General features: G+C 34.9%; 6 protein-coding genes and 1 long non-coding RNA gene across 7 annotated transcripts; 5 read left to right on the top strand and 2 right to left on the bottom strand.

Annotated features, from left to right (window-relative positions):
* The first annotated feature begins 213 nt into the window (after nt 1-213).
* Nucleotides 214-3,548, top strand: uqcc3 (ubiquinol-cytochrome c reductase complex assembly factor 3). Its single transcript, NM_001202436.2, is given in 2 exon segments — nt 214-563; nt 3,082-3,548. Coding segments are annotated over 2 exon segments (237 nt in total). The 5' UTR covers nt 214-455; the 3' UTR covers nt 3,211-3,548.
* A 1,499-nt stretch (nt 3,549-5,047) lies between these two features.
* On the top strand, nt 5,048-6,115 carry si:dkey-88p24.11. Its single transcript, NM_001386333.2, is given in 2 exon segments — nt 5,048-5,453; nt 5,910-6,115. Coding segments are annotated over 2 exon segments (264 nt in total). The 5' UTR covers nt 5,048-5,251; the 3' UTR covers nt 5,972-6,115.
* Nucleotides 6,116-6,658: 543 nt separating this feature from the next.
* Nucleotides 6,659-9,279, bottom strand: LOC147842099 (uncharacterized). Its single transcript, XR_015501272.1, has 3 exons — nt 9,251-9,279; nt 7,900-8,005; nt 6,659-7,775 (listed from the first exon to the last, which is right to left on the bottom strand). It is a non-coding gene; the product is annotated as an uncharacterized LOC147842099 (long non-coding RNA).
* Nucleotides 9,280-10,842: 1,563 nt separating this feature from the next.
* On the top strand, nt 10,843-16,573 carry zgc:193742. Its single transcript, NM_001386722.2, is given in 2 exon segments — nt 10,843-11,153; nt 16,375-16,573. Coding segments are annotated over 2 exon segments (249 nt in total). The 5' UTR covers nt 10,843-10,969; the 3' UTR covers nt 16,440-16,573.
* Nucleotides 16,544-18,278, bottom strand: faub (FAU ubiquitin like and ribosomal protein S30 fusion b). The gene is given in 5 exon segments (NM_001017866.2): nt 16,544-16,884; nt 17,169-17,224; nt 17,397-17,541; nt 18,005-18,089; nt 18,191-18,278. Coding segments are annotated over 4 exon segments (402 nt in total). The 5' UTR covers nt 18,080-18,089; nt 18,191-18,278; the 3' UTR covers nt 16,544-16,758.
* A 194-nt stretch (nt 18,279-18,472) lies between these two features.
* mrpl49 (mitochondrial ribosomal protein L49) lies at nt 18,473-21,465 on the top strand. Its single transcript, NM_001386320.2, is given in 4 exon segments — nt 18,473-18,609; nt 18,812-18,959; nt 20,897-21,021; nt 21,106-21,465. Coding segments are annotated over 4 exon segments (531 nt in total). The 5' UTR covers nt 18,473-18,498; the 3' UTR covers nt 21,253-21,465.
* Nucleotides 21,466-23,143: 1,678 nt separating this feature from the next.
* Nucleotides 23,144-27,712, top strand: znhit2 (zinc finger, HIT-type containing 2). Its single transcript, NM_001077618.2, is given in 2 exon segments — nt 23,144-23,263; nt 24,447-27,712. A coding segment is annotated over 1 exon segment (1,563 nt). The 5' UTR covers nt 23,144-23,263; nt 24,447-24,487; the 3' UTR covers nt 26,051-27,712.
* The last annotated feature ends 229 nt before the right edge of the window (nt 27,713-27,941 follow it).

The raw sequence follows: 27,941 nt of genomic DNA, 5'->3' as shown, positions 1-27,941 counted from the left end.
CCAAATCAGTGACATTTGTAAACTTGGCACTTAACTTAAGAACAATTTACTGGTATGCCTATTTATCCGGACAGGAGGTTGATTAACAGATTTTTGCAAAATAATTTGAAAAAAAAAAAAATATCTGATGCATTTTACAGCAGTTTTTTTTCAGTGGATGTTTTCATCCCAAATCCCGAACATAACAAAAGGGTGGTGAATCTAAACAGTGCTCAAGGGTTAATAACGTAAGCTTCCTTTTCAGTGTTTTTGTCCCACAATGGTTTGTGACCAGTCTGCCAGACCATCAACCGGTTAAAAAAGTTGTATAAGAAGAAGCATTCCCATAATGCACCGCACTGTGTCAAGCACAGACTGGTGTCAGTGTGACAGTGTGCTGAAAAACTGACCTAGCTTTTCCCCGCGATCCTTCATAGATCAGGGAAAGTTAGTTTTGCTCATATTTCGTGCAGATCATGAGCGGCATGAGGATCCTCACGGGCTCCGTCGCGCTGGGCGGACTCACATACGCCATATGGATCATATTTTCCCCTGGAGAGGAGAGGAAAAAGGAGATATTAAAGGTACTAAAAAACTGCATTTATGAATGTCAGACATTAGCTTGTTATGATTGTCTTACATAATCGTGTGTTGTTTTTGCGACTAATTGTATGTAAATAACAGACTGTAAAGGTGAATCCTCGCGTCATTGATTGTAAACAGTCAGTTTCATAACAGATGCTGCGCATGTGCTCGTGTTCAAGGAGCGAATATAGAGGTATAAAAAGTTGGTTTTATATCTACTCATTCATTCATTTTTAACAGTGACACGGTCCCTTTATTGTTCACCGAGCTATTTTGCATGTTCGGTCTGAACGTGACTTCAAAACAACATTAGCACTGAACTGACTGCATGGCAAGCCGTTTTCACATTAATTCTATAACCCGTACTATCTATTTTCATGTTACTAGTGCTTATTTTTTAGAGACTAGTATCTTTTCCATTAAGTACTTATTCATTAGATACTAATGCTTTTCAAAACTATACTAGTGCTTACCCATTGTTGGGCCAGACGGAATCTGCGGATGTTTTTTGCTATTTCTGCTGAGAATTTTTATTTTGGGAGTATCATAACTAAAACCTTAATATGTGTATTAAAAAATAATATTTTTTCAACTTTTATTTAATGTTTAAAATGCAAATCCAATTAGTTTGACTTTATTTGAAAAACAAAGCAAGTCTCTCATATAATAGATCTACTAAAAGACAGAAAATAACTGCATTGTACATAAATCAGATGAACATTTTCATATTAGTCAACTAATATGTAACAAGTACTATTACTTAATTAAAAACTGAATAAATATAGATTTACACACATTTACACAAGTAAATAAACAGAATTAATGATGGACTTAAAATCTGCAGAATTGTGCGCACAGATTCCATGTGGGCCTTAGAAACTAGTTCTGTTTATTAGATACTAGTACTCTTACTCGTACTTAATCATCAGATACTTGTACCCATTAAATTGATACTAGTACTTATATATTAGACTCTAGTACTCATTCATTAGATAGTAGTACTTATGGATAATAGCACTTCTTAGATTCTAGTACTTATTTTAATAGTGACTTGTAGCTATTATAAATCAGATACTAGTATCTCATGAATAAGTACTAGTATCTAATACATACTAGTATATATTAAATGGTTGTTGCTAGATCGGATATGGTTGCAGCTGGAAGTTAACAAGATTTATTTATATTATTTATCAAATTTTCCATTTATTGTATTTTATTAATGTTTACCCTCAATCCAACCCTAAACCCAACCATGAAATTAATGTAAAAACAATAGTTGTACTGTGTATTATCTATGATATCTATTAAATTACCCAATAAATAGTATTTTTTTAATGCCCGTCGCCAACCCTTAACCCAATTGTAAGAGTACTGTAAAAATATTAACTATTGTTATACAATGTCATAAAAATGTGGCTATATTAATGTACATAACGCACTCCCGGCGGCCACAAATCCGATCTAGACTTTACCTTATTAAATAGGTACTAGTGTCTACTTATTAAGTACTAGTACCTAATGATTAACCACTAGTACATAAAAATATGTACTAGTCCCAGCTGGAAAACATACTTGTCAAAACTGAATGGTTGATATCTCAATGACCGATCCCCATAGAAATCAATAGACATTTTTTTAATTATATTACTAGTAACAATGTAATAGTTACTACTAGTCACTATTAAAATAAATACTTGTATCTAATAAATAAGAGCTATCAATTAACTTAAATTTGTAAAAATTATTAAGTTAACTTAATTGATTTGTGTTGTGACAACATTAAGGAATTGTGTGGAGTTCAGCATTTTTACCTGTGAAACTCTTAAACAGAAAATAGTTTTTCATCTTGCCGCTTTCTTTATTTACATATTTTTACTCAAATTAAATTAATTTAGCATCATGGAACTAAACTCTTTATATATTTATTCAATGAAAAAGTTGTGATGCTTTAACATTTTTTGTAAAAAAAAATAACCAAACAAACAAACAAATAAACATCATCAGCCGGCAGCTAGCTCTGCAACTCTCCCATGATTGCTTACTGAAGCTAAGCAGGGCTGCGCCCGATCAGTACCTGGATGGGAGACCTCATGGGAAAGCTAGGTTGCTGCAGGAAGTGTCAAAATGGCTTGCCATAGACTGTGAGCACTGTTATACTTTTGATAATCATTGGCTGATAATTTGATTTCACTATTTATAATTCACAAAGAATACTTTTTTGAAATGATATTGTTAAAGACAAAGTTCAAATGTGGAAATGTAAAATCAACTTTACCTGAATTAGGATCGTATATTCGAACTTCGATATGTAACGTTACTAACTCTGATCACTTTATACACCTCCATATTAATTTATAGATTTACATTAGCTGTTGTAAATCCATCAAAAAAGCCACTTTAATAAACACGTCTCACTACTAGCACATTTTAAATGATCTCTATATCAGGAATGTTAAAATCTACAAGCTTTACTTTGCAACTGATTAGAGTGATCAATTTCTCCATCTGTTTCCTCAGAGTCTACCTGAGGCCAATCCAGTCCGAATGGAAGAGACCAGGAAAAGAAATGCCATCATGCTTCAGGTTTTAAAGGATGCTGCAGAGACCAATGATAACATTGCACGTGGATTTGGGAGCCAGAAATGATGGAACCAGATATCACAATCATGATGGGGAGAGAAAAATATGGAAACGGTGATTTATTGAAATAAATTGTATGGAAACTCATGTCATGTGCATTACTTCATGGACACTCATGCCAAAGGACGTCCTGAAAGATTAATTTTGCTTTAGTTTTCTTGAGGAATATTTGTCTTTTTGGGCCTTGTTCACACCTTGAGACATGCTATAGCTGGTTTGTGGGTTGTCCATAACCCACAGTTCTCTGTGAATGAAAGCACTGTTGTTTTACTGTTGATGTTGTTTATTTATGCTTATAAAAATGTTGATGAGGATTGTACTGCAAATAAAACTTAAACGAGTGGTTTTGTGTGTATTCACTAATGTTTGACACTTTTAATATCCCACACTGGAAGAACCTATATAAACATTCATTCATTCATTTATTTTGTCGGCTTAGTCCCTGTATTAATCTGGGTTGGCCACAGCGGAATCAACCGCAAACTTATCCAGCACATTTTTACGCAGCAGATACCCTTCCAGTCAAAACCCATTTCTACATTTACAGAAAACAGCACAAATATAATCAAATCAATAAGGTTCTAATAAAAATAAATTAATCTTTTTTTAAAACAGAGAATAGACACAAACAAACACAGCCAACAACAACAAAAAAATTACACAACTGGGTCTTTTCTTAATTTAATTCTAAATAGTCTTTTTCCTAATTCTGATTGTACCAAACCCAAAACAGTGGATTTGTTTTAAGGCACTTGCATTTATGAAAATAAATTTGAAAATTGTTCAATAGAAATTGAATATTAACATCTTCCCCTAATAAAGAAAATTGGGAAAACACCTTGAGAGAAACTTTTAACCCCTCAAATGAATCAAACCAGAAGGTTCTGCTATGCAGACAGTCAAAAAGTGAAATAAATGTGCAGTCGTTTCAAAGTCAACCTCACAGAATGTACCAATATCTGAAATTGAGATTTTTACATCACTTCAAAGCTGAATCAATAAACTGTGCAATTTTGGTAAGATATGACAATATTTGACTGAGATACAACTATTTGTATATATGAGACGATATCAGGTTTAGGGCTAAAGAAGTAGCATTTAAAATCTTAAATGACATTTACCCTATCTTATTTTTTACTTTAAAATTTTAACTGGGAAATCAATTCATGCAGCTTTTGTAAGAAATATTATTGAATGGAATTTCAGCACTTGCTGCATTTCAAACACTTTTTACCTGGTCTCAATCAAAGTTGGTATATTTTTGAAGACAAGACCTAAACTTTTTGGTAAATAATCTAATTATTCTAGATAAACACTTCATTCATGCAAAATTGTAAAGGTGAAGCCCCGCTTTAATGGATATAGGAATTATCTGAAGATGTCCATTAGGTCTCTTCACTTCATGAGGAACAGAAATGCCTGAAAGCTTTCACATGCCTTGGACTCTATGATTTGATTAAGACCCTCACGTCTCCTTTTTTATTTTATTTATTTATGTATTTTTTTTAATGTTCCAAGTCTTGTACTTTTATATCATCACTTTTATATGTACTTGATTGTTGAATATGGTGTAATGGTTTGTACTTGAACTTATGATTAATAAAAATAAACAAAAAATGGGTAAATCTGAGGGTTAAAAATGCATCAATCTGAATCAAGAGCTTAATCCACTTTACAAATGTAAAAAAATATAAAGTTTAGATACATTTAGAGGAAGAAATGTACAATTATCTTTAAGAAACATGACTTGTATTTAATATTTGTACCCAAACAGTGTATTTTGGCTATTACAAAACATAACCTTATCTGCGTAGCATTGGCGCAGCAATAACTTGCCCGAATACAATAACAAATCGGAGCACTAAACGCTTCCGGTGTTTAAGGTCATTGGGACATGCCGATATGTTGCTCTTAAAGATGAAGCTAGTGGGCAGTTCTCTATTAAAATTGTGAATAATGAACATAAACAGTTTTATGAACAGAAGAGAACAATACTGAGAGCTTCGACACTTTCATCCGCTCGGAAACTACAGACTGTCACCTGAACATGTCCAATCCCGCGCCGCTGGAGGAGAAGGTGAGTCCGCAGAAGAGCAGCAGATCTGCGGCCGGAGACTGCTGGAGCTGCCGCCTGCTCTCCGGCGGAGGACTCATCGCTGCGGGGATTTATGTGTTCGCGCAAGTGCACAGGAGAAATCTCGGTAAACCCCCAACAGTGAGCGCGGTGTTACAGATGATGTTCGCCACAGGTGAGAGATCATTCATGCAAGTTTCATGGTCATTCATGCTTTCATTCATTCATTTTCCTTTCGGCTTGCTCCCTTTATTAATCAGGGGTCGCCACAGCGAAGTGAACCGCCAAATTACAAGTGTTTAGTAGATTTTTAGGTTAAAGAATGAACTATTCAATGTTTCAAATTGTGGGAAAAATAATTTTCCTGTTGTGGTGTATATGGAGCAGAAAATAATAAAACATTTTCTCTATTTCTCTCTATCTCGATTCAGTAATTGCTTTAATGGATGTCTAATGTCGCAAATGTATTGCTAAAGCATGTATACAGTTCACATTAAAAGAACATACATATACATTTAAAAATATTGTATGATAGTAATAATAATTGTTATTAATATAATTAAATAAAAATACACATAAATCTCTCTCTCAACTCTGAAATGAACTGATCTTGATGTGTTTTCCTCCACAGGTCTGAGCGCCTGGGGGATTGTGCTGATCGCTAATCCGGTGGGAAAAATTACAAGCAAATAGCTTTGGACTGTTTCTTTATTGACATGGATTTTTATACTGAATCAGCAAAGCCATATTGATGCTGCAAAGTTAAATGAAATGTAAACGACTGTCAAAATGTCATCAAACTTTCACTAAATGTTTTAATTTGCAAACTACAAAGTCTTGATTGTCACTGTCATCCTACTGATTTACATTTTGATTTTATTTTACCTCAGAATGAACCTCACACAACATGAGTATAGCTCATAAAGTGCACAAATGGGTTTGTTTTTATAAATCAGGTGGCTTCCCAGATAGCAAAATACACTCGGGCCAGTTCCGGCTAGATTGTCGCCTGCCGGAGACTAACCCCTCGGCCCAACTTCGGCTGCCGGACTCGGGCCGGATGCCTGTGGACTCACTGCCCGATTCCGGCCCGAATCAAGCGGGCCAGATGCGGCGGCCGTAAGCGAGCCGACGCTGCGCATCCGCGCCGGAATCGGCGCGAGGGTAATGTGCGCTGCGGCCCGGAGCTGGCGCGACTCCGTATTTATACACCTTATAAAACCTTTTGGTATTACATTGGTACTTGATATATGGTATTACAACCATTTGAATTTATATAACAGCAAACACAAAGTGTAAGCACTGCGTTTAACCTTTGAATAAAGTGCAAACTGCATACATATTCTGTAACGAAAATAATCAGACAAATGACAAAATAAATAAATGTTAAACGTTTATTGATTGCATGAAAAAAATAGTACTAAAATTTTATAAATAATTTTGTAGTGCACAAGAATATCAATATAAAAATAACAATAAAACAACACAATAAAGACACACAGAAAGATTTAAACAAAAAAATCTAAAAATTACACACAAACACAGATGTTTTTTAAAACAGCCCTGTTTTCCCCAATAGACTTGAATAAAAAATTTGTACAAAACAGCTAAATTTTATATAAACCTAAATATAGAAACCAATTTAAGATATAGCAAAAAAACATCTTAAAAATACCAATGACAATCCGTAAAATATCCAAGTCAAACTTGTAAAAAGTACTGCAGAATTCTGAAGAAACATCTTGAAACATTTTTAATAAAACATTAAAATAATAATAAACAAACAAACAAATATATATATATATATATATATATATATATATATATATATATATATATAAAATTGCAGAAGTATAAAGTCAAACTTTTTTTTTTAAATAAACTTGAACAAAATCAATTGCACAAACATATACATTTCATATATACACACGTCTTGTGCAATTTTATATTTATAATTTTATTTGTATTACGTTTATTAAAAATGTATCAAGATGTTTCTTTCTTCAGAATTTGGCGCACACACATACATACATACCATACATATATATATATACACACACACACACACACACATATATATACATATACATATATATATATAAATGCAAATGAAAGAAACAAATTGTTCAAGTATCAGGGAACATCCTAATACACTTAAAATGTTGTTTAAAAAAATAAAACAAAATAGTGATGTAGACATTTGACACATTAGCTTTCTCTTCTTTCTTCCTCCATCCCTGTCAGGGGCAAGTTGTAGCTACCTTGTAATGCATTTTTCCACAGCCTCGCGGGCCGTAGTTTGGACACGCCTGGTGTACTGGAATGTACAGTATCTGTGCATCTTGATGGTGGTCTTAAGATTTCTGCCATAGTCATTGATGGTGATGGTACTTGTGGTGCTGCCTTGATTTCTGAAATCTTCATACCTGCCTTTTATCCAGCCTCTTTGTTCCAAGTAATTTTTCTTCATCATGGTATAGATGTGTCTATACTGTCCCTTAATCAGATACATTTACAAAACAAAACATCAATTTAGTACAGTGCCAGGTCAAAACTCACAGGTTGTAATAGATCAATGACATAATGTTGACAGTATGTGTTTAAAATAATTGCAAACAAACCTGTTCTGTCTTTAGATGTATGACGGGCGATCATCATCCTCATCTGTCTACCAGTCAGAAATCACAGTTGCGTGTGGATGTTTGAGTCGAGCTTCCTCATATGCATCTATAATAAAACATCACATTGTTGTTAACCTCCCGTAAAGAAAAGTTCAAATCCCGAAATACTATCAAAGTTAATTAATGCATATAATACCTATAGTGTAAATAATCAGTACACAGAAGGTTGCACAAGATTTATTCGGAGATTCATGCAGAGTGACAGCCTTATGAATCTGAGACATAGATTTGTAAGATGGTCAAGCACATGCATTATTCTGTACCCATGAAGATTAACCTACCATTGTGAAAAATGTTTGATGATGATAGCCAATAACAATAAACCATTTCAGCTGTTTGTGAAGCAATTAGTAATGTAATGTCTGAAAAGCTCAATCTATGTTGAAAATATATCAGCAGTTTACAGCTTATAATGGACTTTTAGCACACAACTATAACATGCCTATTCACGTTCAAAAGAGTGTGCCATTGACTTCTTTGGTCGTGATGTGCTGCAAAATGATCTCACTAACCTTTGTTAAACAAGAACAATGAGACTTAACCAACAAATATTGTTACCCATTCATTTAAATCAGAATTTATCACTGTCAATAACATAAAAAAAAAAAAACATCAAAATCTGCTTTAAGACGTTCAGTTTTACATTAACTGACCATTACAGCTTGAACAAAAGATATAATTGATTCACATAGGCTAACACATATGAATTAAAGTGCATAGTAATATATTTCTCTTGGATAATTTAATGAGAATAGTAAACAGTCGAGTTTCAATCACTTTTCGTGACTAACTGCATAAACAAGATAAACAATAATATTTTATTAATCCAAAACTATTAGTTTTTATTTACACATAATCACAGAATTAATACTGTTGGATAAGTATACGCCTGTACAATGATTTTTTTCAACATCCACGGTACATTATAATGTTAAATCAGGAAAAAAACACGTTTTGCCAAGTTAGTTAATGGATTCGTCTACAGAAACTTTCTTTAACGCAAAGTTAGCATACACACAAATTCGTTTCATGTTTCTTTAAAATAATTAAAATAGTTTTCAGTTACTACACACGTTACAATCTAACATTGTGTAAAAGGAACAGGAACTTTCAGACGTGTTTGTAACTGTTAGCGTTAGCATACATTAGCTCCAGTCGTGTTTCTTAAAGCAAGTTACATTTCGTATCAAACTGTTTTAAATTACTAAACGCTGTTGTAACCAAACACCGTGGAAATGTTTTAAGCTCTAAATTCGCTAATTATACAGAACACAAGCAGTAAAAAGCTTACCTTTCTGACCGGAATCCACGTGAGTCTTTGAAAAACCAAACTTTTCTTCTTGTGATCTTCGTGCCATGGTGGTTGACAACCAGCTTTTTGGAGCATTACCGCCACCGTCTGGATTGGAGTTTGGATCAGGAGTTACGCATGTGTTTATTATGAAACCAACTTCTGCTTTAAAAAAAAAACAGTCAGCACAGGAGCGTGCTATCTCAAAAATAAGCGAATTTTACATAGTTTTTCTCTAGATGACATGTATAATCTATTTATAAATAATATTGTTTTGTTTGCGTCTAAACATTGCGACCATCCACACTAAATATTCTTTTTTTTTTTTTTTGCTATCGTACCATGAATATTTTCTCAAATTATCATTAAACGTGGAGCTAACAGATTACTAGATAAAATAAGAACTTAATCGGTTGCCATCAGCCGAATCCTTGCCAGAAGCGGCCAGGACTCTACAGACAGACTCGGGCCGGATATGGTTGACCGGAATCGGGCCAGTGCTTTACAGCCGCATCACAACCGCATGTGCGCGAGCGAGCTGCGGGCCGCACTCGGCCCGGATAACACTCGCCGATGCCGAGTCGGAGCCGGAGGCGCCGGAGGGCAGCCGAGCTCGGGCCGATTACTGCCTGCTATCTGGGTTTTCTACTATTATTTTAGTGACACAGCACCAGTTACAGTGAATTCTCTCCTCTGTGCCCTGCCGCTGTTCTATTTTGCATCCACCTAAAAGGATCAACATTTGTCCACAAAGTCAGTGTGTCAATTATTCATTCACTCATTCAGCTTAGTCTCTTTATTTGTCAGGGGTCGCCACACCGTAATGAACCGCCAACTTATCCAGCACGTTTTCACACAGTGGATGCCCTTCCAGTTGCAACCCAACACTGGGAAACACCTATGCACTCTTGCATTCACACACAGAGGAAACCCCTGCCAACACGGGTAGAACATGCAAACATAATCACCCCAGGGGTCGCAAAAAAGGGAGAGGCTGAGGGCTTTTTTTTTGTATGTTCATTCATTCATTCATTCATTTTCTGCCGCTTTTCCTGGGTCGGATCGCAGGGGCAGCAGTCTTAGGAGAGAACCCCTGACTTCCCTCTCCCCAGACACTTCCTCCAGCTCCTCCGGGGGGATCCCGAGGCGTTCCCAGGCCAGCCTAGAGATATAGTCCCTCCATGCCTGGAAAACCTCCCTAGGTAGAAGTCCAGGAGGCATCTGAAACAGATGCCCGAGCAACTTCAGCTAACTTCTCTCGATGTGGAGGAGCAGCAGCTCTACTCCAAGCTCCTCCCCCTATCCATAAGTGTGCACCCTGCCACCCTTCGAAGGAAACTCATTTCGGCCGCTTGTATCCGAGATCTTGTCCTTTCGGTCATGACCATAGGTGAGAGTAGGAGCGTAGATTGATTTGTAAGGTGTTGTTTTTAATTTAACTAGTAACTACTATTTAGTTTCTTCTGTGGGTTACGGATAACATATTGTAATTCTAACAGTTTAATAAAATAAAGCATTAGGTTTATAGAAATCACTAAGCAACCTCTACTTTAGGAATATACACTCCACTCCAGCAGGTGGCCTAAATAAGCTGCTTTGCCAACCGACAAAAAGCAAAGAAGAAGAAGAAGGTCGTCATTGACATAAACGCTAGTTTTTGTTTTGAAACAGAAGAAAGCTCTACACGGGAGCTTGATACTGTACACATATAACCTGAAAATGTCGAATCCGCCGCCATTGTTAGAGCACACTCTAGAGGCCTTTTTTAACTGCTGGAGGTGTCGATTCGTGGCCTGCGGGGGACTCATCGCTTCAGGACTGTTTGTGTTCGGGGCGGCGCGCAGAAGAAATCTGGGCAGACCCTTCAATTTATTCACAGCGGTTCAAATGGCGTCTGCCACAGGTGAGGTCAATTATACACACTCGGGTAAAGGCGTAGTTCACCCAAAAATGAACTTTCTTTATTATTTGCTCTCCCTTTACTTATTATACTGACTCCTTCACTTGTTTCTTCTGTTGAAGACATTTTCATGAAAGCTGAAAACCTGTAATAATTGGGATCTGTAATATTTGTTTCCCTGCTTTGGAAGTCAATAGTTAATGATTTTGTTGTTTAAAATGATTTAATTGGTGTTGCAGTTTTATAAGCTTTAACACAGAATTAGTAAATGACACCTTATATACTTCCCAACAACTGTTATTTCAACAGCTTTCAATAATTGCATTATTTTAATATTGCTAAATATTATTAAAAACAAACGCAATACTGTATTATCATGTATACAGGTGGTATAAATATTTCCTCCAGTAAATATTATAACAAATGAATATCAAGTCTAATATATCCAGATGCATCAGAATAATGTAGCTGGGTAAGTTCTTCAACTTGGGGCACTTTTATGTCCTTTGATCATATATCCAAAAATATGAATAATTTTGTTCAAATTTCTCTTTCTTTGTCAAACTAATAATAAAACCTACTTTAAAATCTTTTTACCAGCTTTCTATTTAATTTTTTTTCATATTCAACATCCTTTAGGTGTCAAAATCACTGTTTTCTCCCCACACCCAGAGTTTTAAACTTCAATAACGAAAATAACATTTTAAAATATCATTTATCTGGAAAGTTATAGCACTAGTGAAATAATCTAAATGTTTTATAGTTATTAATGTGAGACTCTTATCAGTAGTCTTTTTTATACACAATATAGCTGTCGCACAGTATCAGTGTCATTTCCACCACAACACTGTAATGTCGCTTTAAAAAGGTTATGTGAAAGATTATTTAGCTGGTTTCTATGAAAATGAATAGTGCCATCTGACAACATGTTCAAGATGGAGGGAATTTAAGTTTTCATCAACAAAACTTGAAGAAAAATCAAGGTAAGTATTGCTGGATAAGGAAATACATTTATTCTACGTCATTTCCAAACATGCTGTACCTTTAAAGATGGTTTTAAAAACCAAATAAAATTAAGGTAAATAAGAGTGTTTTGTATACATGAAAGACCAGTATCAATTCAAAGCTAATCTTCAAAGCTAAGCTGTGAATCTATTTTTCATTTTTTTCCACAATAAATTGTTGAAATGTCATTTCCACCACTGTCATTTCCGTCACCACATACACTTTAAAATATATTTAAAAAGTTCTCATCACATATTAAAAGTGCATTCACAATGTATAAGTTCATGCTCTATTTAATATACAAATTCAGTTAATTTGTAATATCCTCTAAATCAAATGAATATAAAATTTTAGAGTGTGACAGGCGTACAATTTGTTTAAAAAATTTATAATTATTATATATATTGTGGAAAGATTGGTTAAACTAGATACAAAAATGATCTTAGACAATGTTTGCCTGCCATAATTTTCATTTTGAAATTAGCCGTATATTGAGATGTGGTGGAATTGACATTTGTTCAGTTCATGATGTAAAAAAATGTTTTTCTTCTTATCCAAGTTTGTCCTTTTACAGATCTTAAAACTAGACAAATTGTTTAAACTTATGAGGCTATGTTACGTTAATTTTGAACAAGTTTTTTTACTCAACTTCACAAGGCTGAAAGTGCCCGTAGTTGAAGAATGGCCCAGCTACTAGCTAACAATGTTTATATATTATATTATACTGTACTACACCTGTCTTATTTGCCTCTTAGTTAACTTACTTGAACGGTCTCCATAACTGCTCTTATCAGATGTCCAATCTGCATCATTCTCATGGTCACTAAAACCCATCTTATCTTCACTTTCATCTGCAGAAAGAGTCAGTTCTGTCCTTTTCCTTTCACTTTCCATAAAACATGGTGGTCCTCACTAACACACTGTTCTCTGTATTTATTTCTAACCAAAAGTATTGCCATTAAAACTAGATTTGATCCACAATGCAAATGCCATTACCACATGACTAATCAACATTATATAACTAGCATTCATGTTATTGTTACAACTTAAAAGGGGCCTGTTTCAGAAAAAGAGGTTCAACCAACTCAGAGTTTAAACTTGAACTCTGAGTTCACCTACCGAGAGATTAAACTCAAGTTTCAGACCAGCTGATAGTTAGGTCAACCAAGGCTGAGTGGACTAATTCAGAGTTAAGCGCTTTCACCGCGTCTATAAATAAGCATTATTATAGGAGAGCTGATATTACAAGTCACCATGGCAACATCTAAAAAAAGAGATCAGCATTTTTCTCTCCAGCTGAACTCTGAAAGTTATAGCAAACATGAGCATAATATATTTAAAAAGACAACACCACTGCATCAACGAAGCAGAGACAGCGTGGGAAAACGTAGCTGCTCAAGTTAATGCGTAAGTTTACATTTAAAGTATTTAAATATTAAAGTATAATAAAAAAAATAAGTATGTAATGAGTGACTTTTATAGACTTTTCACTTGGAAAAAGTGGAGAATTTGCCGTAATTTGGAAGTTATTTCAGATGTAATTGCATTAAATCAAATAAAATAGGCTACTAGATAGTTTCTACAACAAATTTGTCAAAACAAGAATGCAGATAACCTTAGCTTAATGTTCAGTGGAAACGTTAATTTAGGTTCCCACTTTTACACACAATGATCAGCTTGAGGTAACATTTCCAAAATTGAGTTTTTAATAGATTTAACACAGTGCACTTGCGTGTCTGCCTTTATTATTGATAAAGTGGTAGAGGTTGATATGACATTTAGAATGTGAGCATTAATAAAAAATAGTTTTTAGAATAAGTAAGAATCCCTTTAATCTAGTTACAGCACATGTCCTAGAAGGACAGTAAAATTAAGATAATTATTTATTTTACAAGCCATTCTCCTAACTTTGTTCTTTGTGTGACTGAAGTTAAGGAAATATATGTTTTCATCCAAAAATGCTAATAAAATGTATGCACAAAACTGGAATATTGCATAAAATATGTGCGAATAGAGCAGCGTTTCCATCTAATGAGCCAAAAAGAACAAAATCAACACCTCCTGATTAACTAGCGCCAAATATAAAAGGTCAAAATGGAATTTGCTGCGGTAGGAGAAGCTGCGTGAATCTTTTCTTTCTTTAATAAAGACTTTCACCTCAGAAGACGATGCAGACACGCAGTGAACACCTAGTGGTGTTTGAAGCAATGAGTTTCTCTCATTACTATAAGTTTTCACTTAACCAACTTTCTGAAACAGGCCCAAGGTCAAAGCTGATCTTGCTAGCTCACTAACCTTATGCATTATTATTACACGTTCCACTATTGCCATTTGGCAACACATACATTTAATTGAGTTACAAAAAACTAATTTGATGAAAACTTTGAGTTGTGAATATGTCATCATAACTCAGCAAATATACAACAGCAAATATACTGGATCATATCATATCCAGTCATCAAATCATAACTGGAGGTGATGTCTCAGATTTTCGTATGGATCTAACATAAGTTGATCCTTTGTTTTGATTAACGTTTTCATTTGCGTTCAGCAACTACTAACAATAAACAACAGTCTGTCAGAAACCACACCACGGAAAACCCTGCAAGTCGTGTGACTTAACCTAAGCACATCATTGGCTAAACTAAGGCGGTGTTCACACTGTAGGCAAATGTGGCCCAAATCTTTTTTTTTTTTTTTTTTTTGCCCACTTGTGACTCAGATCTGTTTTTGTCTTGACAATGTGAAAACTTTAATACCACTTTCATATGTGGTATTAAATCAGAAGCAGATCTGATGTTTTGCAGTGTGAACAGTTATGTAGGTTTTCATGTGAATTTTACTTAATCTTAGATCGACATGCGTCATCATTCTGTGCTGCAAACATCATCTACTCAGCAGGATACAAGAATAGAACACAGGGCTAATACTTTAGCACAAAAAGTTGTTCATTTTGAATGCTAAACTGGTTAACCAATCATTAACCATTAACCTTTTGAAAAATATTGTTCAGATTTAACGTAAAAAGTTTTTCCATGAAAATTGCATATATAAAATGAATAAAACACCTACACAAAATAGTTAATTTCACTTAAATAATTAATACATTTACAGAACCAAATATGAACGTCAAGGATATAAAAATGATGTGAATATGAAAATGAACAAACTCTGCTTTCACAGTTCAATTTGCCATTGCTCATTTACCCTTGAGTTCACCACTAGGCGAGGGCCTGTAAAAGATTCTGACAGTATTATAACCTTGGATAAAATATCACGTTTTCACGGTATTGTAATTACTTCTCTAAAATATATTATTTTAAAATTTCTGGATAAAAAAAAAAACTTTTTCCCCTGTGAACACAAAATATTTTATTTTGTGAAACATTTATAATATTTTGGAGCAGTAAACCATGTTAGGCTAAACAATTCAGATGAATCATTAACTTCTTCTGTCTTCATTAGTTTCACAAACACAGATTACTTTGCAATTTAAAAAGACATTTTTGGAAATCATTTCTGCTGGAAATACAGTTGTCCTAAAAAACAAAACAAACAAACAAAAAATCACATTTTTTAAATCTTAGGAACAGTATAGCAGAATATTTTGGCAGATTTAAAACCTTGTCTTTTCCAAACCGCGGTTCTCTTCCCATGCCTATTCATCACACCCGTGGTCAGATAGACTCAAGCCATGGTTGTCATAAATCACAAATGATCAGCATTTTCAATCACAAGAGACTTATTGTAGGTTTCAAATGGTGAAATACAAATTAGTAGTAGCAGAACAACCCTTTACATGAAATACACCACTGTTGTTTGTTAAAATGTCAATAATCACATTAGTCATTATTTGATCACATACTACAGTATAGCTACACATTGTGCGCATAATTAGACATTTTGGACTGTCCGTAACTAATTTTGCGTATGCCGGTCAGTTTAGGAGCATAATCTGTTCACACTGGAAATCTGATTCTGGCCACATTTATAACAACAGTGTGAACAGCCATGCAAAACAATCAGATCTGAGAAAAAAAAATCTGATTTGAGCATCAAGCCTTGCAATGTGAACGTAGCCTAAGGTCTTCTCTTGGTCTTAAAGAAACAGTGGCAGGGAATTGAACATAAATATCATGTTGTCATATGGCAACATCATGCTGTAGAGGTTTTACATCTCTGAAATAAGAGCTGACTTTTTATTCTGTTTCCTCCACAGGTTTGATCACCTCAGGCCTCTTAGTGATCGATGAAAGAGTGGGAATGAAGGATACAGGCAAATGACTCTGGACTTGATCTTCTACATTGTCATGGACTCTTTTATTAAATCAGCAAAGCCACATTGGCATGATGCTGTGAATTTAAATCGTATTCAAATGACAAGTGTCTTTGATTAAATGTTTTTTATTTGCAATTTACAAAACCTCATTCTTGCCACAAACACCATTAAGGATTCCCAGTGATTTACAGTTTCATTTTATTTCACACTACATTAAACTTCATCTCACAAAATATAAATTCTACATCAAAGTGCAAATGCTCATTTTACATTGCACTGTCTTCCCATCAGGAATGCGCAGTAATATAGCAAATATTGAAAAGATTATGAGTTGGCATTTGGTCCTTTCTTTTTGCCAAACGTCGGGACAACATTAACAAAGCGCCTGTTGTACTGAATTCTTCTCTTTGCCCGGCCGGTCCTTTTCTTGCGCTTCTCCTGCTTGTCCACCTGAAAGGATCAACAACAGAGCATGAAGTCAATGAAAAGTACATGCTAACATAAAAACTACACTATAAATATTGTTGATTGTTGCTGCATCTCAGTTTGCACACATTTTGTTCTAAAGAGTACAAAAAATATCTTTGTGCGTGCATTTGCATAAAGTCTGTCAAAAATATTTTACAAAACTAGATGCTACACTCAAAAATAAGTAATTTTTTGTCACCAAAAAAAATAAAAGTTACACACACTTATAAAGCAAACTGGGAGACAGCAATTACATGTAGTCTTACCTTAGGAGTTTGTCCTCTGACTTTTCCTGCTCTAGCCAGGGAACCGTGAACTTTGCCTTTGGGTGGGAAAAGATTGTGTTTATGAAAACATCCAAATGAAAAGTATGCAGTATATCAGACCTAAATATTCATAAATCAAAGTTTCTGACTTTTCCAGCGCAAATTAAGGTCAGTCTCTACAACAATAGCATAACAGAGAATCTCAAGCCACAGGGGGTTGATTTTTACCTCCTAAAAGCCTTGATGAGACCTCAAGAGTGTTGAACTCCTCGATCCCAGACTGACAGATCAGAGCGTCATCCTCAAGGGGAACCCCACTGAGAGAAATGATCTGATCGTCACAGGCGAGACCTTCCAAAGCTTCAATCTGAGCCTGAAAAACAAGCAGAGTTGGTTTTATGAATTTATTAATGCCTTTAACATGAATTTATTACAATTCAAGATATTTTAGGATAATGTAGAGAGAGCTAACAGGATAAACTGAACAGAACAAAATAATTCAACATGACCTCCAAATATTTTCTCGCCACTGCACATTTCAGTTCTTGATTTTTCAAACTGAAATATATGGTTATAACAAGAAACACTAGTTGCCAATGGGTTGAGAAACATTAGATAAAAGGAATATATTTTCATTACCTAATTAGCAATGTTTGTTATTTTAAACAAAGTAGATAAGTGTTACTAAATAAAACTTAACATTCAATCTGTATAAAAGGTAAAAGCGAGAACTGATACATTTGAAGTCATTAAGGCCATATTATTATATAAATGTAGTCATTTTTTAATAAACCATTTGTGAAAACGTGCAAAAAAAAAGTAACGTTAACAGTTACCTTGATATGGGCAACAGTCTCTGACCCATTCAGCTGAACAGAGTGCAAACTCTGGCCGCGAACAAACAACTGCATGATGGTCAGTCTTCACAACGGAGAGGATTCAAACGTTTAATTAGCTTAACATAATCCTTACCACAACACAATACCTCTATAACAATACTTGAATGTTAAAGGAGTACTCACAGATATCGATTTGGATTCGTACGAGCACAAAACACGACATCAACAGCCTGAACTGAAGTATTTCGCTTTTCTAGAAAGTGTTCTGCGCATGCTCACTTTAATAATGCCAGTTAAAAGTCCTCCGGAGAATTGCGTTTTATTTTTGTGGAACATAGAAGAAAGAAAAACATAATAATATGTAATAAAAATAAGTTTTTGCTGAGTTCTTCTAATTTATGGATCAATGTTTTTCTGCTTTCAATATATTTTTTTAATCCAAACCCGTGACGTAATATTTACTTCCTCTCTCTCTCCCGTAGCAAAGAAAAATGTCCGCCTCTGTCAGAAGCATGTCTTTGACATTCTGCCGGGCTGCAAGAGTCGCTTTCAGAGCTTTTAATCCAGCCACACGTCCACTGAGCACTGGATATTGCTTACGAGTTAGTATTACATTCGATTTTGCTTCATAATATTTCCATGTTGCTTAATAATTTATGGTGCATTAGATGCCACTCGTAGATTTGCAGTGTATGACTTGTTCTTGAGATGTCACAGGACTGTTTTTGTCACAACAGACAGTCATGCAAGCTTGATGTTAAAATCCAAAGTAGTGTTATATTAAGACGGGTTGTGTCCTTTCAGACCGAAATCAGGCCTGCTGGTGGATCGAGGGACATCATTGAGTCCACAGAAGAGTTCAGGTTTGTGGAGAGATTAATTCCCCCTTCACGCATCCCAGCTCCTCCTAAACACGATGGACCTGCGCCTTCAGGATGGACCCCACCGTCAGGTAAACACGCTACAGTTGTAATAGGAATAATTAATATAGTCTTTAAACCTTGAGAGCATTTAATGAGGACATTTAATTGTTCAACATATGTTATGCTAAAGCCTGGATAAAGAGAGGCCTTGGTTTTCTTCTTTTACATTTCCCCTTCACACTGCTCGTACTCTACCCAGGGTTAACATTTAATCCTGGAAATTTTTAAATAGTTGTTTTTGTCTATACAATCTTAACCCAGGCTTATATGTCATTGTTTACATTATTGTTTGGATGAATATAGCATGTTTACATAAAGGCTTTAGATTTGTGCTTCTTACATTCACTGCTTACATTCAGAGGACTTTTTATAGCCCAGTACTTACTACAAATAAAGAAGTGATCAATGTTTTCTTGATTACAGATTAAAGTATAAAATTAAAAACAAATGTAACACATTGTTTTGTCAACAACATTTTTTTTCCCCAAATTGGTGTTTGTTAGTCCCTAAAAGGACAATATTATCATGGAAATGTAAAATTAAAGTACATATAAAACATTAAAGTAAACTAGATGATTAAAGTTTGTTGCGACAAACTTTGAGGCTGGCTTAAAAGACTGTTGGTAATAGTTTTAGTTTAAAACAGTTGGAAAAAGTATAAATAGATAGATAGATAGATGGATGGATAATTGACGGATAGACAGATAGAATTGAAATAAAGATTCAAATATACATTTATAAAGAAATGTAACATGTTGTTTTGTCAACAATTTTTTTATTCCAAATTGGTTTTTGTAAGTCCCTAAAAAGACTTCATCATGACAATGTACAATTAAAGTAAATAAATATAATATAGTCAATTAGATTATCTGTAATCAAATAAAACACAAATTAGGTACAAAATTAAATGTTTTATTTCTTTACCTAAATATCATGTGAATGTCAGACAACCCTGGACATGTAAATGTATTGAATTCTTAAGTTCAAATTTTTAGGTAAAGTAGATATTTTAGGTCAATCAAAGGGGTTTGCAAAACTGCATTATATATATATAAATATAAATAATAATACAATAAATATAAATCTATAAATACTAAATCTATAATTACTGAATGCACTTGATTTTATGAAGATGTGTGTGTGTTTTCATGATTGCCTAAATAACTTTATTATGAGCGACTGACAGCCAATCATGTGCCTAAGCTATGGCTGCTTGCTGTCACATTCTAACTAGGGATAAATCGATACAACTTTTTACAAACTGATACGAGTATGAGTATTTTCATTTGTTTACTCTTTGATACCGAGTACTGATTCTGATACTTCTCAGATTTGATTTCAATGAAAGTGCAATTAATTTGAAAGGTTTTTTAAATCTTTAACAGAAAGCTATTCCAAGCCAAAACTATACCCACATTGTTGATAACCCTGTAAATCCATAGCCCTTATCGAATACCGATTAAACATGGGCATTTAAATGACGATGAAAATAAACGCTAGCTTGTTTCCGTGTGATCATTATACAAGGATGATATTGCGGATTCGGTTTATTCTTTAGTAGCCAATAGACTTGTTAATAATGTATTTTATAAATGGATTGTTTATAAAGACTAAGCTACTAATATTTAATACATTAATTAGTACATTAAGACATTGAAGTCAGGTAGGACAACTAATCCCATCCATGTAGTGAATTACTATTGAGAGGTATCGATTCGTGAAATCAGCATTTCATGTATGATACGAGTGAGTATTTTTTTATAAAGTATTTTAAGTATCGACCTGATACTGGTATATAACACTGCATAATTACATATGTTTGGTAACATTACCTGACCCTGGGTTTTAAGCAGTGGTAAAATTTCCTTTAAGCAGAGTTAAATATAGTTTATGAAACGATGATAACCCAGGGTCAAGCGCAGTGTGAACAGCCTGATAGAATGTCATTTATTTTATGTTTACACAGACACACCACCGTCACTGCCTTACATGATCCGTCGCTCCAGGATGCACAACGTACCCGTGTACTCGGACATCAAGCATGGGAATCAGCACAGCACTCTGATCAGGAAGATTGAAGGAGACATATGGGTGAGTGCTACACATGGCCTTAAAAGTACTGTAAGTGTACAATGCTCCAAATGATTCTGTTAACTCTATATTCATCATTTCCAGGCCCTGAATAAGGAAGTTAAGGAATTCCTGCTGGGGCTTACAGGCAAAGATCCTCCAACACAAGTCAATGAAATTACCGGGAGCATCCGAGTTAAAGGGCAGTTTGATAAAGAGCTGAAGGACTGGCTGCTGAACAAGGGATTTTAAATGAACTAAACTGCAATACTAAAAAAGTGAGGAGGAAATCTATAATAATAATGCTGTCTCCTGCTCAAACAGACGGACAAACTGTAAACTGTCACTAACATACCATTTTCAGAGACTGTGTTGCCTTTGTATTAAAAAGGTAATACTTACAGCAAACATGTTCATTTATCAGGTGCTTTTGTTTCCATTTGAAAGAAATAAATGTAAAATATTGCCAACAATGTCTGTTCATAATACTTGTCTGCAAAGAAAAATGTTTTGATTCTTTCTGTACATTAAATTTTATTATTGAATAATTATTATTATAAAACATGCAAATTCAGAGTAAATGATAAACATTATAAATCTGTAATAGAAGGGACAAAGAGGAAAATGCAATTAAATCTTTAAAGAACTGAAGAGTCTCTAATAATGTCCGATGTAGACCTTTCCAACATTAAAATCAAAGTTATTTTGGCATAAAAACTTTTACAGCATTTACGAATGTGAAATTTGATCTGAAAATAAAAGCTAATGAAGGCGTGCTTGATCTTGAGGATAGTCAGTGAAACCAAAACATAAATTTTGATCTGAAAATTTCCTCAATAGCCTTCCTGTTACTTGCACCAGGAGTTCCCAAACTTTTCAGCCTGCAACCCCCAAAATAACAATGCCAGTGACTCGCAACCCCCCACATTTCTTGGAGGTGGTTATAAATATACAGACATTGCACACACAACAATAGGCCTATATAAACACGAGCACAGTGACAACACAAAAAGTGCAACAATCTAATAATCATAATATTTATATTGTCATTTATTATTTGTTTAATTTAATATTAACCTCAACTAATGAGACTAGTGGACACAATGTTTTCAGCACAAGTCTGTTCTTGGTTTAATTTTAGACACTGCAAATCAGTGATCATGCTCGATGTTCAGTTCTGGCCTGTATTTATTTTCAATGTATTTTATGCCATAAAGGTGTCAGAAAGTTGAACCTGGTGCTATAAAATCAATCTGCAGCTGCTGACACTATTGCTGTGCTGTTAATCTAACGTAAACACACCAGTCCTATGAAAACCACACATGAAAGACTGATAATATTACATTTGCATGTTGTTGTTTTTTATGTAACCATTAACTACTGTTATTAACCTCTGTGGGTTATGGATAAAACATGCTAATTTTAATAGTTTAATAAAATGTATTTTCCTGTTGGAAATAACCAAGGGACCCCCTGTCATTGTACACCCACTTTGGGAACCACCGATTTACACCACAACTATAACTGAATCAGTACAATTACAAAATACATCCAACTTACAGTTATTACGGAAATCATTGTTTCATAACTTTTTAATTCCTTAATTTTGATTTGCTTAAAAATCTAAAAATCTGTAAATACATAATTTTACCCATCTACTGCAAAAACATATATATGTGTATATATATTCTTTCATTCATTCATTTTCTTTTCGACTTAGTCTCTTTATTAATCTGGGGTCGCCACAGCGGAATGAACCGCCAACTTATCCAGAGTATGTTTATGCAGGGCATGTCCTTCCAGCTGCAACCCAAAAGAGAATGAATGAAATATACTAATTGGGCCTTTCATACATAAACAAGCATGAAGTTATACAATTACAACACACGAATATAGGAAACAACAAAAGGAAATAAATAAAATAAAAATATAAAAATACAAATAAATAAATTATAAAACTATATAAAATTTCAACCTTCAAAGGGTTGTGAAGAGGTTATAGCATAGGGCTGAGGGGTACAACATTCCCTGAAAAAGTAGCTACTTTAGCAGCTTTATCATTTGATCTACTGCGTAAATATTGCGCAGCCCCGCCGGTTGAAGAGCAAAGGAAGGTATGCGTCATCAACTTGCGACGAGTAACGTCATTCTATCGTGCACGGCGGTCTAAAAGCATATTTATAAACACGCGTTGTTGAAAATATTCTTACATTTTTTTCATTCTCCGAATGTGTCTGGAAACAGTGCCCATGCACACATCAAGGTAAGATAAAGGATAACGTTACAAACCCACCGTTTATTGGGAATAGTGTTGTTGTGTAAATAATCTGAATCTGGTGTGGTTTAATGAACGTTTAGACTTAGAAACCCTCATAATGCATTCAAAATCTACTATTATCTTATGTAGTGTTATTTTTACATGCCGACTCCGTTTTAGTTGGAAGAACTGTTATTTTATAAAAACCGTTAGTACATTGCTAACATTGTACATTTTAACGTGTTTATAAAGTTTTAAACGAAAGAGAATTGAAATAAATCCCTCTGAATTTATAACTCGTGTTCCCCCAAAATTCAAATGTACAAAAACCCTTCATATTCATTATTTCTCTGAAAAATGATCATAATTAATTGTGTTAAAGTTTTAAATACTAATGTATTTAAAACTAATGTAATTTAAGACTGTGGTTCCCAAAGTGGGTGTTGCAGACAATGACGGAGTCATTTACAGTAAACCATTAGAATTAGCATATTTTATCCATAACTCGCAGAGTATAATATTAGTAGTTAATAGTCACATAAAAAACAACATGCAATTGTAAAGCCAATGTTAGATTAACAACACAGCAATAGTGTCAGCTGCCGCAGATTGATTTTATAGTACCTGGTTACATTTTCTGAAGCCTTCATGGCATTCAAATACATTAAGAATAAATACAGGCCACAACTGAACATTGATGATAATCACTGATTGGCGCTCTCCAAAATTAAACCAAGATCCGAATTGTGCTGCAAACATTGTGTCCAACTGTCTCATTAGGTGAGATTGATATTAAATTAAACAAATAAATGACTATATAAAATTATATGTTAGATTGTTGCACTTTTTGTGTTGTTAATGTGCTCGTGTTTATATAGGCCTATGTTTGTGTGTGCAATATTTGTATATTTATAACCACCTCCAAGAAATGTGGGGGTCGCGAGTCACTGGCATTGTTATTTTGGGGGTTGCAGGCTAAACATTTTGGGAACCCCTGACTTAAGAGATAATTCGAAGAAAAAAGAAAAAAAAAATTGACCGCGATGTGAAAAGTGCTAAACATGATTAAGTTTAAACAAATGTATGTCTGTCCTTAAATATTCACAAAGATTTGCTCCTTTAAGTATCTGTAAATTAAATATCTGTCATAGTTTGTGGTTACACATGCTTTTATCTGTTTAATTTGCAGATCATTACCGCTACACAAACACATCAGTGAATGAGCTTCTCATGGATCCTGTTGTCAGACGTAAAATCCCTGCGTGTGTTCGTTCGTTACTCACCGACATCACACCAAAGCAGGAGGAAAACCTGAGCGACTGGCCAGAAACACACTCTGAATCAATTACCAGCAAAGATGGGATCGCACTCCCCAAGAGAGGCACTTCTGAAACTCTCCTCACCCCTGCCGACAGTACAGAAGGTGCAACCACAGACGGAAATCCCTCATCAATCAAACCATGTGGACTTTGCTTATTAAAACAGTCTTCTTACACCTGCCCAAGGTGCAACATCCCGTATTGCGGTTTAGCTTGTTACAAGAGTCAGAGTCACTCTAAATGCTCGGAGGAGTTTTACAAGGAGTCTGTGCTCCAGGAGCTCAAATCCAGAGGAGCCACAGATGAAGAGGGGAAGAGCAAGATGCAGGAGATCCTCCTCCGGCTCAGACAGAGCGCAGACACTGAGGGCGGGATGCAGAACTTCTTAAGACACTTAGATGGAACCAATGTGACTGAAGGAGACGCACAGGCTTTGGATCTGCTTTGCAAGTTGGCAGAGCTTCAGTCTGGTGGAGGTGAAAACAGTCACGAGGCACAAGAAATCCTGGCAAAACTTGAGGAAGCCGATGATGATGATGATGATGAAGATTTAGCTGAGAAGTTAGCTGGATTGGATGTTGATTCTCTTTCTGAAGAGCAGCTCTGGTCATTGTTGTCCACCCAGGAGAAGGAGAAATTTGAGAATCTGCTAAAAGTTGGTGGCATCGCTGGGATGGTTGTCCTGTGGAGACCCTGGTGGGAGCAACATGAGAAAGAAACTAAAACCCTGATTGAAGAACTTCGCTTTGAAAATCAAGTAGAAGTGCGCACTGCGAAAAAAGGAAAACCCCAAAAAGTTGCTAGCGATGCTAAACAATCAGCAGTTCCTCCAATAAGTGCTAAAATCCCCCCTCTTCACAGGCTAACATCAAATCCGTCTCCTCTAGTGCAGTTCAATCTGATCAACGCTCTTTACGGATACACTTTCTCTCTGTGTCTCTTTAATGGAGATATTTCCGACACATTGCTGGAGTTTAGTCAGGCGCTGGTTTCCATTTCAGAGTTCTTGGGTGCTGGACGGGTCTTTAACTCTGTCTCGGAGGCTCTTGATGCTGGGATTAGATCTGTATCTGCTGGTGGATATTTCGAAAGAGAAGACTCTTCAGCTCCTATTCGAGCTGTGGAAGCGGTGGCTCATGTGTTGACGGGACGGAGCAGAGAGGACGCTGAGGGATACACACTGTCTGCTTTGTCGCAGCTGCGCTCGGCATTGAGCAAGGCAAAGATGGCTGCTGCTAAAGATGATGACGAGAGGATGAGACAGGGTTTTTTTCAAGCTGGAAAGAAGTGCGAGTTCTTTCAGTCTTGGGTGAAGGAGAATCCTGAGGTTTTGAGGAGATTGGCTGGAAGTGTGTGGACGGACTTTGAGAGAAGGGAGGTGGAGAGAGAGACATTAGAAGAGGACAGGAAACTGCTGGACGAAGCACGGGGGAAAAGTAGAGGTAAAGGTGCACTGATAGAAGAGGTTGAGTGAGATTGTGATGTGTGATTGTTTAAAGTAAAGAAATTGTTCATGAAAGCATTCGTTCCTAATGCCATTTTTTTTAAGTGGGTTGTTACATGGGTAACGGTTTACAGCAAGGTATCGTTAGTTGACAGAAGTTAACGAGCAATGCTTTTATTACAGTATTTAATTAGTTTAGTAACAGTTTAAAATAAGGTTCCAGGTAATGTTGCTGCACTCAAAAATGCCATTTGCCATTTGTTCAAACTACTTATTTAAATTGAGCTGAAACAACACAATTGTTGAGTTTTTTGGGAACAATTTAATTGTTTTATGTTCAATCCACTTATATTTGTAAAAACTAATAAGCTAACTTAATTCAATTTGTGTTGGGACAACACAAGCATAGTGTGGAACCAAGACTTTTTTACAGTGTGTATTAGCTGATTTGATCAAACGATGAACGATACAGTAACTGTAATATTTAATCATCTTTAACATTAGTTAATTAAAAATATGCTTCATTGTTAGTTGTTGCTAACTTATTGTTGAGCCCTGATATTAGTTAATGCACTAAGGACTGCCGGATGGCCCGGGGCCAGCGTGCGAGACCCTAAAGGACAGTAGTCAGGGTCGTTCTTGGCTTGATTAGGTCAGTGCTGCCTTGTCACTAAAGTTTAATTTGTCTGCGACTATTTGTCAGTTGCGTGCAAATACAATCGTAGAATCGAGAAACAGTTTGTGCTTTTAAGCCTATAAATGTTACCTTCTCTGTCAAATAATAAACACCATACTGCTTTTCGCTTCCTCATATCTGATTGAATGTTGCGAGCATGTATTTTTTTTTTTTTTTTGTCTGAAAACTGTTTTTTCTGTAACAACAAGTTCAACCAAGATAAGGCAACGTCAAATTATGAGGCTAAAAGAAAATGCCTGTTTCCAACATCTTGGAAGCAGACATTTCCGTGAGTACAACACAACGAAAACATTTTTGCAGTTTGCCGTCAGTTTCCAGGAAAAGCAGACAAGTCAGGAGCCTTTTTCAACAAGCAATTAATGAAATCAAAACTTCAAAACTCACAATAAAAGTGACAGCACTTTGAATTTTGCTCATTATAAATTTATTAACATTTGTAAAGTATTTAAATATTTTTTTAAAAAGACGTAATTTTTTAGAGGATCTTTGAAAAGATGTTCTGAATAACATTAAGGCAGATATATTATAAAACATATTTAAAATGTGTGGCTAAGAAATAGCTAAATAGCTATTTGAAAATTTTGGCAGGGCAAGTAAAAATAAGGCCAGAAGAAAAAATCCCTAAACCCTGAATATTACAAAAACAACTTTGGATATTCATAATGCATTAGTATGTTGAAGTTAACATTAACTATGAATAATAGATGTTATTCAAGTATTGTTTATTCTTAATCTGTGTTTGTAAATATGCTAATGTTTACTAATGGAACCTTGTTTTAAAGTGTTACAGCAATCTTTAGTAATGCTAATTAATAACTTGGAACTTAAGAGGTGAAAAAATATTGCTTTGAAATACAGACCTGATCATCTCTTTAATGAAAACTCTCTGCAGGTTATTGCTGAAGTTAATTAATTTTATACCATTAAATTGCAAAGCAATATGTGAAATAGTTTTTAATGTTATTTTTTTATATATTATTAAAATGTTTGGAATATAAATTTTAAGCTAGCATTGAATCATATTTGAAGTAGATTTCACCAAAATCGAGGTATAGATGATATGCACTTTACCATGAATAGCCAGAGGTTACACCCCAAATTTACTGCATTTAAAAAAAATCAAATCTCCTGTCACAAATCAATCAATTTGTCATATTATTACCTTTAAAACATACACCAAATATGAAACCTTGAGCGACGGACATTTCTAAAAAAATGTTCAAT

Source organism: Danio rerio, chromosome 10 (genome assembly GCF_052040795.2).
Source record: "Danio rerio strain M-AB ecotype USA chromosome 10, GRCz13ab, whole genome shotgun sequence".
Lineage (NCBI taxonomy): Eukaryota > Metazoa > Chordata > Actinopteri > Cypriniformes > Danionidae > Danio > Danio rerio.
The sequence above is the reverse complement of the archived record's forward strand: the minus strand, read 5'-3'. Positions and strand labels throughout refer to the sequence as shown.